A 13,586-nucleotide genomic window follows, 5' to 3' on the forward strand; every position below is an offset into this window, starting at 1 on the left:
ATAGAAACAAATAGGAAAAAAGAAAGAAAGAAAGAAAGAAAGATAAGGCAGAAAAAAGTTAAGAAAACGTAAGCAGTCTGAAAGAAAGAAAAATAAGGCAGACAGAAAGTGGAAAAAGAAAAAAACAATAAACTAGAATGTGAAAAAACAAATAAATACAGCAAGAAAGAATACATACAAAAAGAAATACAGAACTACAGAAAAAATACAAAAGGAAATAAAGTAAAGCAAAACAGACAAAGCATAAATAAAACGAGAAAGAAAGTAAGGCAGACAAGTGAAAAAGAAAGAAAGAATGTAAGGCAGTCAAAAAGCGGAAAGAAAAAGCGGAAAGAAAAGAAAAAAAAGAGAAAAAAGATAAAGCAGTCAGAAAGAAAGAGAATGTAAGGCAGAAAAAAAACGTAAGGCAGCCTGAAAGAAAGAAAGAAAAAATACATAAGGCAGAAAGAAAGATAACGTAAGGCAGAAAAAAACTGAAAAAAAAAAAAAAAAAAAAAGGAAGGCAGTCTGAAAGAAAGAAAACTTAAGACAGACAGGAAGCGGAAAGAAGAAAATAAAACATTGGGGCAGACAACAGGGGGGAATACCGAAACAAAGAATTCATACAAAAAGAAATATAAAAAGGAAATAAAGCAAAAGACAGAAATCAAAACTAAAGAAAGTATACATACAGAAAGAAAGGAAGGAAGATAAGGCAGACAGAAGAAAGAAAAAAAATACAGAAAGGAAGATAAGGCAGACAGAAGAAAAAGAAAAAACATAAGGCAGACAGAAAGCAAAAATAAAGAAAGACAAAAATAAAACAGAAAGCAAGAATACAGAAAAAAGACTATTAAGGCAGAAAAGTTATTATTATAATGATGAGCAGTGCCAGCAATAATAAAAAAAAAAAAAGAAAAAAAGAAAGTGCACACTAGAAAGTGCACACTAGAAAGTGGTGCAAAAAAAGAGAATGTTCTGGTACAGATGTACTGCACACTACTATGTAGTAAAAGAAAAAGAAAGAAATAGTGTTCTGGTACAGAGGTAGTGCACACTAGCATCCTTGGACGTGCGAGTTGAGTAGTGCGCACTAGGTAGTGCAAGAAGAAAAAAAAAAAGGTGTGTGAAGGCATTCATAATCAGTATCTTACCTTGTGGAGTGCTGATAGCTCTGCCATCATAAAACCCCTTTGATGGAACTGAAAAGGACAAACAGAAAACAGCATAGAAATGAAATAAAAGCAGGAATTAAAGGCTGTGACTGAATTTGAACACTCCCTCATCATTAACATGCATCAACACCGGTTCCATAAACAAACACACACTTTTAAAGTGGTCTAAAGTGCTGCCACTATGATCGGGAGATTGCGGGTTCGAATGCCGGTCATGCAGCTTGCCAACTGCTGCCAGAGCCCTGAGAGAGTGCAAATGGCCTTGCTCTCTCTGGGTGGGTAGATGGAGATCTTCACTCTTTCCCCTCATCACTTCTAAGTGAGCGTTAGCGCGGTGATGCTACTCGATAATGCTGCATGAGCAGCAGTTCAAAAAGAGACAGAGTCTGACTTATAATAATAATATATGTATATATATATATATATATATATATATATTACACACTAAGTAGTAAGAAAGACCCCAGGTGGTAAGAAAGACCCTAGGTAGTGCGCACGGTTGGTACTGCACACTAGGTAGTAAGAAAGATCCTAGGTAGTAAGAAAGACCCTAGGTAGTGCGCAGTGGGTAGTGCACACACTAGGTAGTATGAAAGACCCTAGAGAGTAAGAAAGGCCCTAGATAGTGCGCATGGTGGTCTGTGCACACACTAGGTAGTAAGAAAGACCCTTGGTAGTAAGAAAGACCCTATGTAGTAAGAAAGACCCTAGGTAGCGCGCATGGTTGGTAGTGCACACACTAGGTAGTAAGAAAGACCCTATGTAGTGCACACTGTTGGGAGTAAGAAGGACCCTAGGTAGTAAGAAGGACCCTAGGTAGTGCGCATAGTGGGTACTGCGCACACTAGGTAGTAAGAAAGACCCTAGGTAGTAAGAAAGACCCTAGGTAGTGTGCACGGTGGGTAGTGCACACACTAGGTAGTTAGCAAGACCCTAGGTAGTAAGAAAGACCCTTGGTAGTAAGTAAGACCCTATGTAGTAAGAAAGACCCTATGTAGTGCACACTGTTGGTAGTGCACACAGTGGGTAGTAGGAAAGACCCTAGGTAATAAAACACTACGTAGTGCGCACTGTAAGTAGTTCACACAACAGGTACTAAGAAAGACCCTAGGTAGTAAAAACGACCCACGGTAGGTAGTGCGCATGGTAGCTAGTGTACAGGTAAAAAGACACTAGGTAGTGCACACTAAGTAGTGCACAGTAGGTAGTGCAATGTGATTTAAAAACCAGGGTTATTTCACCAAATATTGATTTCTGGACTCAAACTTAAAACTTTATATGAATATGAACTTGCTTTCTTTGCATTATTCGAGGTCTGAAAGCTCTGCATCTTTTGTTATTTCAGCCATTTCTCACTTTCCATAAATAAACGCTCTAAATACAATATTTTTATTTGGAATTTGGGAGAAATGTTGTCTGTAGTTTTTAGAATAAAACAACAATGGTTATTTTACTCTAAGATATACCTATAAATGGCAAAATCAGAGAAACTGATTCAGAAACTGAAGTGGTCACTTGGTATGCTGGTGCGTGTTCTAGTCTGCTGGTGCGTGTTTACCTGAGGATATCGTGTCCTGGGAGACTCTTCTTCCCACAGGAGTCAGCATAGCAGCAAACGTACGACGCCTGAGAGAGAGAGAGAGAGAGAGAGCGCTCAGTCAAATACTTCACTCCTTCCTTTCTTTGCTTTAACTAGGAGTAAATGAGCTGCTGAGCTCTGAGTTCCTCTTCTGAAGTCTCCATTGCTCCACCAGCCGCTCGTATTTGGTTAAACTGAGCTGGATCCTCTTTTAGAGGCTGTACGTGTGACATAAGTACGTAAAGATGTCCACTGCCACGCACCGTAATTACACTTTAGGTGTGCATTTCCACAAAAATCCGCGTAAACATAACAGATAATGGAAATGGAGGAGCTACTGAACGCGATGTCATGTGACAGAGAAAGACAATTTTTCAATTACAGTCCAGATGCAGGAGTTTTATCACTGAGAAGAAGTGTAAAATATTTTTTTTTACAGAGTCTGTTTCATCCTTACTGCGCTACAAACCTGAGCACGTCAGAAGCTTTCCGCTTGTCTGCAGGTATCTGAGCAGAACGTGGGGCGAGAGGAGTGGTAACACCTGGTCTGAGTCCAGCTCTCGCCGCTGGAGAAGCTGCAGCAGCAGCAGCGGTGGCCGCATTGCCCTGAACACGGAGAAGCAGACAGACAGGTCACTGAGTGTAGAGAGTGAAGAGTTAATAATCCAGGTTTCTGTACGTGTTTTTAACTCACAGGACTAGGAGACAGAGTGAAGTTGGTGAGCTGCTGCTCCAGCTGCTCCTGCTGCTCCTGCTGTTTCTGCTTCTCGTACATCTTCAGGTTGTACTCCACCTCAGCGGCCAGCTGCTCGTCTGCAGCAAACAGCTCCTTCACCTCCGAGCGGTAGTCCTGCATGGTCACCTACAAAACAGACACATACACACACAATTTTACAAAAAGGATTTAGCCAGTTTAATCCCGTCCACTTTGTTCCAACACTGAGACTAGACCAAAACCAAGATGTCTGTCTCATTAAACTGTTTATTATATGCATGCAATGCTTTGGTAAGTGGTATCAAGGTCATTATCAGTAACTAACCGATCTAAATCAGCACTTTCATCACTCTGGATTAGATTAGAAATCTAATTGTAATTACTTTTCAAACCATCTTCTAATGTGCAGATTTCACGTGGTTTTCTGAATACTATATAATATAGTTTTTGCACTAAAAGAAGCACTTAAAATTCCCAAAAATCTTCAGTGCGCCTTATAATCTGTGCGTGTTATGTATGATTTTTATCAGTCAGGTATTAAGGAGCAGTAAAGCCACTAAATGCTGAAGTGCAGTGTTATACAGGAGTTTCAGTTTAGTTCTCCAGCATCAAGACTGGAGCAGTATTAGCATTAGCCACTAACCGCGCTAAGTGCTAGTTCTTTCGCTGTTCAGAGGTGAGCAGTGATGGTAGTAACGGCGTTGAAATTAACAGCGTTACTAACGGCGTTACTTTTTTCAGTAACGAGTAATTTAACACATTTTTCTGACTGTAACTATAACGCCGTTACCATTTCCGACACCCCATTACTGCACGTTACTTTAGCAGCTGAAGGAACTTTTTTTTTTTTTTACTTTGCGCTTACAGACAAAGAGGGCCCTATCATACACGCAAGGCGTGTAGTGTGGCGCATTGCCATCGTACAGCGTGTGCCATTTCACGCAGAATACCCTCTGTCTTCAAAAAAAAAGCTAGCTCTCCGCTATCCTTAGTTCTCTTTCCGGTAATGTAGCTAGATAACTCAATGCTAATGTTAGTATGCTAGCTAGCTCGCTGCTAATGTTAGCTAGCTCTCCGATACCCTTAGTTCTCTTTCCGGTAATGTAGCTAGATAACTCAATGCTAATGTTAGTGTGTTAGCTAGCTCTCCGATACCCTTAGTTCACTCCCCAGTAATGTAGCTAGATAACTCAATGCTAATGTTAGTATGTTAGCTAGCTCGCTGCTAATGTTAGCTAGCTCTCCGATACCCTTAGTTCTCTTTCCGGTAATGTAGCTAGATAACTCAATGCTAATGTTAGTGTGTTAGCTAGCTCTCCGATACCCTTAGTTCACTCCCCAGTAATGTAGCTAGATAACTCAATGCTAATGTTAGTATGTTAGCTAGCTCGCTGCTAATGTTAGCTAGCTCTCCGATACCCTTAGTTCTCTTTCCGGTAATGTAGCTAGATAACTCAATGCTAATGTTAGTGTGTTAGCTAGCTCTCCGATACCCTTAGTTCTCTTTCCGGTAATGTAGCTAGATAACTCAATGCTAATGTTAGTATGTTAGCTAGCTCTCCACTAACCTTAGTTCACTCCCCAGTAATGTAGCTAGATAACTCAATGCTACTGTTAGTATGTTGGCTAGCTCTCCCTTAATCTTAATTCTCGCCCCAGTAATGTCGCTAGATAACTCGCTCATAACATCAGACATCAGACATCTCAATTCACAGACATCTGTGAATTGTCTCACCTGAAGGTAAGCCATGAGGTGTTTGAGGACAGGAGAGCGGTGTTCCTCCAGCTGGTTCTTTAAAGCAATGACCATGGGAATCACGTTCTCCACAAAGTTCTTCTTCTGAACCTGCTCGGCAAAACATCAAGCATTTTATACAGAAAGATACAGCGCTGTGAAAAAAAAAAGTATTTGCCTTTTATTTTTTTTTTCTTTCGTCTGTTTTATTTTGCCATACTTAGATTTTTCAGATTCACAAAAAAAATTCAGACAAAGTTATTTAGAGAAAAAATAAAAGGCAATTTTTAAATGATGATTTCATTTATTTCAAGGGAAAAACAATCTATTCAAACAAATATGGCCCTATGCGAAAAAAGTAATTCAAAAGGGCATGGGCAACTCATCCAGGAGAACTCAGAATTGAGATAACTATTGAGAAATATGAGTTACCTGCGAGACGAGCTTCTTCTGCATGATGACTTTAGCCGCAGCCATCTCGTCTTCAGGTGGCTCGTCAGCGTGGGCGGAGCCACTGATAGCAGTCAGCTTGATCTCTTTCAGGGAAAGAACATCAAACACGTCGGCCAGCAGCTCCGATCCGTCAGCATCCAGCGGCAACTCCGAGTCCACGAACAGAGCTACGGAAAGCATTATTAGCATTATTTGCCAACTGCATTAGCTCTTTAGCCGTTCGGAGGTGCGCATATCTGACTGCGCATATCTGACTGACTGCTGGAGCAGTACTAGCATTAGCTGCTACCTGCTCTAGCTCTTTCCCAATTCAGAGGTAATAATTATTAGCCTTTAGCCTGCTGATAACCCCAGCTTGCAATGCTGGAGCAGCATTAGCGCATTACCCACTAACCACCCTAAGCGCTAGCTCTTTCATTGTTCAGAGGTGAGTATTATCGGCCCGTAGCCTGCTGCTAATCCCGGCTAGCACTGCTGGAGCAGCATTAGCGCATGACCCACTAACCACGCTAAGCGCTAGCTCTTTCATTGTTCAGAGATGAGCATTATCGGCATGTTGCCCGCTGCTAATCCCGGCTAGCACTGCTGGAGCAGCATTAGCATTACCCACTAACCGTGCTAGCTCTTTCACCGCTTAGAGGTGAGAATATCTAACTGTAGCTTGCTGCTAACCTCAGCGAGCACGGCTAGAGCAGCATTAGCGCATTACCCACTAACCACGCTAAGCGCTAGCTCTTTCGTTGTTCAGAGGTGAGTATATCTGACTGTAGCTTGCTGCTAACCTCGGCTAGCACTGCTGGAGCATCATTAGCATTACCCGCTAACCATGCTAGCTCTTTCGTTGTTCAGTATTATCGGCCTGTAGCCCGCCGATAACCCCGGCTAACAATGCTGGAGCAGCATAAGCATTACCCGCTAACCATGCTAGCTCTTTTGTCACTCAGAGGTGAGTATATCTGACTGTAGCTTACTGCTAACCCCAGCTAGCACTGCTGGAGCAGTATTAGCATTACCCACTAACCATGCTAGCTCTTTCATTGTTCAGTATTATCGGCCTGTAGCCCGCCGATAACCCCGGCTAACAATGCTGGAGCAGCATAAGCATTACCCGCTAACCATGCTAGCTCTTTTGTCGCTCAGAGGTGAGTATATCTGATTGTAGCTTACTGCTAACCCCGACTAGCACTGCTGGAGCATCATTAGCTTTACCCACTAATCACACAAATTCTAGCGCATTCGTTCTTCAGAGGTGAGTATTATTTTTTTTTTTTTACATTACAGTTTTGTTTACGTAGCTTAACTCTACTTAACATAGTTAGCTACACGAGACCTGCTGAAATAGAAGTTCCTTAAAGTGTCTTTTGAAATTGTGCTTTATAATCCAGGGGGCCTTATGTATGAAAAAATACGTTTATTGAAAGCGCACCTTATAATACGGTGCGCCTTATACCGGGAAAAATACAGTACTTTATTTACGATATTTTACTTAAACACACATACTTACCGAGGACATCCTGGCTGATTCGCGTGGTGATATTAAAGCGCTGTTCGTCTGTGAAGTTCTTCAGCAGGAATCTGTAGATGCGGAAACGTTTGCCCTGGTTCTTCATTCCTTTGAGGGAAAACTTGATCTTCTCGCTGTGGGAGCACAGAGACAAATCATGTAGTCGCAGTCAGAAAACAAGACCTATTTCTTCAAAACGGCAACTATAAATTAATTTGGAAACAACGTAAGGACCCGAACTCTTGCATTTCTCTTTGCTATTTGGGCTATTTGGCACCTGATTAGTGTAAAAACAAAGAATTATCTTTTTACATGATGTAGTTTCTGAGAACAATGATGTCCACATATGAGGATTACAGTTTTATAGTTTTAGTTATAATGTGCAAAACATTTATTATATGCCTGAACACAGCAGCATTTTTGTCTCAGTGCAAAACAAAAGTAGAAACAACAATTGTGGCCCTTTTGAGCAATATGGCTCACTACTTGAAGTGCTGCCTTTACAGTTCATTTCAATTTATGAACAAAATCTGAACTCTAATGTTTAAAACTCTTTTGGCACCACTATAATGGGGAGATTGATGGTTCGAATCCTGGTCTTGCAGCTTGCCATCAGCTGCCGGAGCCCCGAGAGAGTGCAATTAGCCTTGCTTTCTCTGGGGGGTAAACTGCACTCTTTCCCCTCATCACTCCTAGGGTGATGTGGATCAGCACAAGGCGTCTGTGAGAGATGATGTATCAGAACCGAATCGCTGCGCTTTCCTACAAAAACGCGCTGTAATTCTACTTGCCAATGCTGTGCTAGTCAGTTAAAAAGAACACTCTGGACCAGGGGTGTCCAAACTTTTTTTGCTGGGGGCCAGAAGGAGAAATATATTTGAAGTCACGGGCCACAGACTCTGTAATAAAACAAATAATGAAATATACCTCTTTAAATAATACATTTTTCCTGATTATTTTATTTACACACCATTTTACTTGACTTACTATCTTTATCTTTGACAGTGTTGTAGAGTTGCACGGTGTACCGAAGGTTCGATTCTTTTTCGATACTACGTCATCACAAACGATTCGGTTCTTTAGCGTTCGATGCTTTCGATACTGTATATAGCCCAGTCACTAGCTTCAAATGAGTCAAATTAGTAGGCGCGATTTGATTCAGTTCATAAGAAAACTGATTCACACCGCAGCAGTCGGTGTGGCAGGATTCAGATAAACTTAGTATTCTGAACAAATGAATCGATTCACGCGCAAGCCAGCAGAGCAGCAGCGAGTGTAGAATGGCGACGGCTAAAATAACAGATGTCTCTCGTCCGCGACTTGTGGACAAAACGGGCGCGAGGAGTGAAGTGTGGGAAAATAGTCTGAGATGTAGGCATCTGTTTTTTATTGATATTTTTATTTTTAAATAAAATAACGAAAACTGAAAGTGAAACTAAACTACTTTATTAGCGCTGTTTTCACTCCCGCAGTTGTACAGCGGGGAGTGTTGTGCCGATTCTGTCCGCGAAGCGGGAGTCGGATTCAGTAGCGGATTCGGCACAAGCGCGGCGGCACCTCGCGCTCCGCGGTGTTAGTTGTAAGCGCTCGCGCTAACCGCAAAATACGACAGAAAACACTGAGGGAGCTGCAGACTTATGTGTGGGACTAGAATATGAGCACGAGGAGATCAAAGAGAACCTTTACCTGTGAGTAGCTCACATCAGAACACGCAAATCTCTCTCTCTCTCTCACTCTCGCTCTCTCACTCTCTCACTCTTTCTCTGTGTCTCTCTCTCGCACGTGAACGCCTCCGCGTTTGACCTGCAGCACTGTGTTTAGCTGTTCTTAAAAATCATTTTAATTAAATAATAGTTCTCTTCTTCTATGTTACAGTGTTATTTAACATAATTCTGATCATATTTCGCTCATTTAGCAGACAAGCACCCTGATCTCTACAAAGAGCTGAGAAGTCGACAGGTTAGTGGAGTTAGTCAAGATACACTCTGTCTGTAGCTTTACTAAGATTTACTAGCGACTGCTAGTAAATCACGTTAACACGGAGAGGAGTGTGCAGGAGTTTTGTTTTGGACCCGTGGTTCGCAAATCTGTGGTCAGGCACGTAGCCTGCTTGATCGTTACACTGAACATGGGCTTATTAAAAACGGTAAACGGTTGATTAATAAAACGGAGCAGTGAGTGTTAAAATGAACATAACATTGTAATGTTCTTCTGTCTCTTTATTTTCCTTATTCAGAACTTAACTTCTGCCCGCCCGTCAGGTTCACATAGTCAGGCTACCATTACCTCTGGTTTTAGTTTTAGTTTTTAGGAAGTGTTTAGATAATTATGTTATAGTTAAGGTTATAATAACGAAACTTGTTTTTTGTACAAATGTTTCATTTTAGAATAAAAACGTTTGCACCGATTGTTCAGTGTTCAATCCAGTTCAGTCAAAAATAAACATTTTATGTTCAGATATTTTTATTGTTTTTTTTTCTTCCAAGTATCGTTTTGGTATCGAGAATCGTGATACTACAGTTGGTATCGGTATCGAAGTCAAAATTTTGGTATCGTGACAACCCTACAGTGTTGTGTAAACTAAGAATTTTCATAGTGATGTTCAATTTCAAGATCTCTTAATATTAAACTCCTTTATTTCTGCAATTTTTAGACTCTTTGGCCCGTTTTTCCTGCGCTAGAAATGCGCACCCTCTCTGCTTTTAGACTCTTTTGCCCTGTTTTTCTGCGCTAGAAATGCGCACCCTCTCCGCTTTTAGACTCTTTTGCCCTGTTTTTCTGCGCTAGAAATGCGCACCCTCTCCGCTTTTACACTCTTTGGCCCGTTTCAACTTTGAATCTCACATTATAAAAACCTGCTTAACAGTGGGCCAACTTTCATTTTATTTCTAAAATACCTCCAAACTATGGCCCGCGGGCCATTTGCGGCCTGTTTCCTTTTTTGGAGCGGCCCGCGCGCCGTAGTTTGGACACACCTGTTCTGGACAAATAGTGAGACTTGACCTGATTTTAAGTTCTCAAAAAAAAAGTGGCAACAAGTAGGCATCAAGATAAAAAAAAGTTTGAATACCTCTGACCTAGACCCTCTAAAACTAGACGCAACATCACAACACGCTTTAAGAAATTACCTGTCCGTCTGAGAGAACTTGTTGTATTTCTTGTGCTTCTCGTACGAGTTGAAGTGGAAGATGCACTCGATAAAGTGTTGGGAGAACATCAGCTGGTTCTTCTTCAGGAACAGGTCCACCAGACAGTACTCGCAGAGACTAAACAGCAACAAGAACAATTAAGGGATACTGTGTTACTCGATATGGGGATTTTAAATTCAGTGACTTTCCAAGGTTTTTTATGATAACAGACCCTGCTAATAACAATTACATTCAACAACAACATCAAAGAAAACCAATAGGAATCATCTTATAAGGTTACAACAACTTTTCCACACGTGTTCATCAGACTTTAGTTGTACTGAGTAGATACACTTACTCAGAAATAGTAGGTTCAGGGTCCACCAGAGCAACAGTAAAGCGGAAGAACAGAGACCCCTTCCATTTAATAAACTCTTCCTGGAAGAAAGAGACGTGGATTATGATTGACAGTACTGGAAGCGGTTAGCTAAAACGAGCAGTAAAAATGGGAATTCAAAAATGAAAAAATCAATCACATTAATCACTTTTTGCTCAGAAAGTGATGCTTAAATCAAGATGCAAATACTACCAGAATTGAGGTATCTGACCATATTTTTCATCAAACGTTTACATAGTAAGTCCAAATAAAATAAAGAAAACTGGATATTCTTCTTCTTCTTTTCTTTTATCTAATACGATATGGCCTTGGGGACTCTATTAAGACCATTATGCAGCACAAATTGTAGATTAGCAATAATGTTTAAAGACTAAATGGCAAAGCTAACTGTTCACATTCTTCACACAGATGTACCGGAGAGTCTGAGCCTCCACTACCAAACTGTGTAACAGCTTCTTCCCCCAGGCAATCAGACTCCTCAACACACACAGACGGATCTGCTACTCTAGTCTTCAGTTACGAGTCTTTACATTCGCCTCCATCACATTACAGTGAATCAAACTGCAGTATCGGATCAAAGTTCCAGTGTTTCTTGGGTTTTGTGTTCGCGCGCTCGCGCGTGTGTCTGCACCTGCAGCAGGTTGGAGAGCATAATGAGCGTCTGCTTTCTGATGAGGGGCTCAGGGTCTCTGAGGCAGGCGGAGATGTTGGGGATGTAGCGGGTCAGGGTGTTGGGGTAGCGAACGCACAGGTCGCACAGCACCACCACCACGTTATTACGCACGGCCAGCTCCTTCCCCACCTCCAGCTCACGAGCAAACGCCGGCAGATACTTCACCATCAGCTCCTCGTGCTGCAGACACAGCTTCCCTACAGAAAAAAAAAAAAAAGAAAGATCTGTTACACAACAGTCTACACCAGAAGTTCCCAACCAATTTCAACGTAGTTCCCAACCATTAACTTGTGAAGCCTATAGTGAAGCCTAGTGATGGGTACTTACCTGCTTTTAGGGCTGGGTATCGTTTTTAAATTTTAAATTGAATTTGTTACCGATACCCACCTGATTCTTTTTTAATACCTTTTTCTAAACTGTAACCAAAAAAAATACAAAAAGCGATAATTATTCTCACAATATATTTATTTAACAGCTGACATGAGTGACATCATTCTCATACTGTCACCGTGAAAGACTCCATCTTTCTGGATCTTGTTTAAACGAAAACAACAAGCATGTTTGTGTTTAAGTGAGTGGGTCATTCATTTAAAAATGAATCATAATCCTGATTAATTTTTTAATGCTGGTTATATCACCTTAGGGTCGAGTGCAAGAGAGAGAGGAAGAGACAGCAGGAGTGAGTGAGTGAGCGAGGCAGAGCAAGATAGAGAGAGACAGAGAGGGAGAGAGAGACAGCGTTAGAGAGGGGGAGACAAAGCGAGAAAGCAACAGAGAGGGAGAGAGAGCAAGAGGGACAAAGAGGGAGAGACAGAGCGAGAAAAGGAGAGACAGAGCGAGTGAGCTAGAGAGAGACAGCACGAGTGAGGGAGAGACAGAGCAAGAGAGGAAGAGACAGAGCAAGAGAGGAAGAGACAGAGCAAGAGAGGAAGAGACAGAGCAAGAGAGGAAGAGACAGAGCAAGAGAGGAAGAGACAGCAAGAGAGGAAGAGACAGCAAGAGAGGAAGAGACAACGCGAGCGAGAGAGGAAGAGACAGCAAGAGAGGAAGAGGCAGCGAGAGGGGGAGAGAGCAAGAGCGAGAGATACAGAGTGAGACAGAGCAAGAGAGACAGAGTGAGAGAGGGAGAGGCAGAGCAAGAGAGACACAGAGTGAGAGAGGGAGAGGCAGAGCAAGAGAGACACAGAGTGAGAGAGGGAGAGGCAGAGCAAGAGAGACACAGAGTGAGAGAGGGAGAGACTGAGTGAGAGAGGAAAAGACAGAGAGAGAGGAAGAGACAGCAAGAGAGGAAGAGACAGAGTGAGTGAGAGAGGAAGAGGCAACAAGAGGGGGAGAGAAAGCAAGAGCGAGAGATACAGAGTGAGTGGACAGAGCAAGAGAGACACAGAGTGAGAGAGGGAGAGACAGAGCAAGAGAGAGACACAGAGTGAGAGACCACAAACTTAACTGTATTTCATTGAGATTTAAAGTGATCGACCACCACAAAATATAATATGCTCTCGTACCCAGAGTGATGACTGCGTGAGCTCGTACCACCGTCGGCATAGAGGAGGACTTGAACTGAGAGAGAGGCTGGCTGGCTGGTAGCTCCGCCCCTTCCTCTGAACCTGTGGGGGTTAATAAATAAAAAAAAAGAAAAAAGAAAAAAAAGCTTAAATGCTTGGTTCTGAAAGGGAAACCATAAACTCAGTATCCCAGTGTGCATCACTCAGTAAAATAATAACACTGTTAAAATAAACAGATGATGACAATGAACAAATAGCTAGATTAAGGGGAAAAAAACCCACCAGACTGCTCAGAGGAGGTCAGAATGGACTGAATGAGCAGGAAAACCCTCTTCTTGACTTTGGCAGGGCAGTGAAGGGAGGCTGCACCCAGAGTGTATACATACTTCACCTGAAAGAGTAAAAAACAAACAAACAAAAAAAGAGATATCAAATATATATATATCAAAGGGAGCAAATTTAACAAAACAAGTCATTTGATTTTATGTATTATGAGTCTGTGCATCAGTAAAAACAGACCTTAGTAGCTTAAATAAGTGGAGACAAGTGGACATTTCCACAACACTGAAACTGCAGGATTTAAAAAATAATAATAATTTTCTTGCTGATGTACAGCTTTGGAAAAAAAAAGAACACTTAAAAATGATGAGTTTCTTTGATTTAACCAAACTGAAAACCTGTGGAACATAAATCAAGAGGAAGATGTATGACCACAAGCTGATCATCAAACCAAACTGAACTGC

General features: G+C 41.6%; 1 protein-coding gene across 1 annotated transcript in view; it reads right to left on the reverse strand.

Annotated features, from left to right (window-relative positions):
• The window catches only part of ncapd3 (non-SMC condensin II complex, subunit D3), a 39,300-nt gene that overhangs the window by 2,176 nt on the left and 23,538 nt on the right, over positions 1–13,586 (reverse strand). The window contains exons 21-32 of the mRNA XM_022681761.2: positions 13,126–13,234; positions 12,844–12,945; positions 11,297–11,535; positions 10,627–10,706; positions 10,269–10,406; positions 7,141–7,274; positions 5,616–5,803; positions 5,184–5,294; positions 3,428–3,595; positions 3,203–3,339; positions 2,713–2,780; positions 1,134–1,181 (exon numbers count right to left, since the gene is read on the reverse strand). Of these exons, the coding sequence (XP_022537482.2) occupies positions 1,134–1,181; positions 2,713–2,780; positions 3,203–3,339; positions 3,428–3,595; positions 5,184–5,294; positions 5,616–5,803; positions 7,141–7,274; positions 10,269–10,406; positions 10,627–10,706; positions 11,297–11,535; positions 12,844–12,945; positions 13,126–13,234 (1,522 nt within the window). The remainder of the gene's footprint in view (positions 1–1,133; positions 1,182–2,712; positions 2,781–3,202; positions 3,340–3,427; positions 3,596–5,183; positions 5,295–5,615; positions 5,804–7,140; positions 7,275–10,268; positions 10,407–10,626; positions 10,707–11,296; positions 11,536–12,843; positions 12,946–13,125; positions 13,235–13,586) is intronic.

Source organism: Astyanax mexicanus, chromosome 25 (genome assembly GCF_023375975.1).
Source record: "Astyanax mexicanus isolate ESR-SI-001 chromosome 25, AstMex3_surface, whole genome shotgun sequence".
NCBI lineage: Eukaryota > Metazoa > Chordata > Actinopteri > Characiformes > Acestrorhamphidae > Astyanax > Astyanax mexicanus.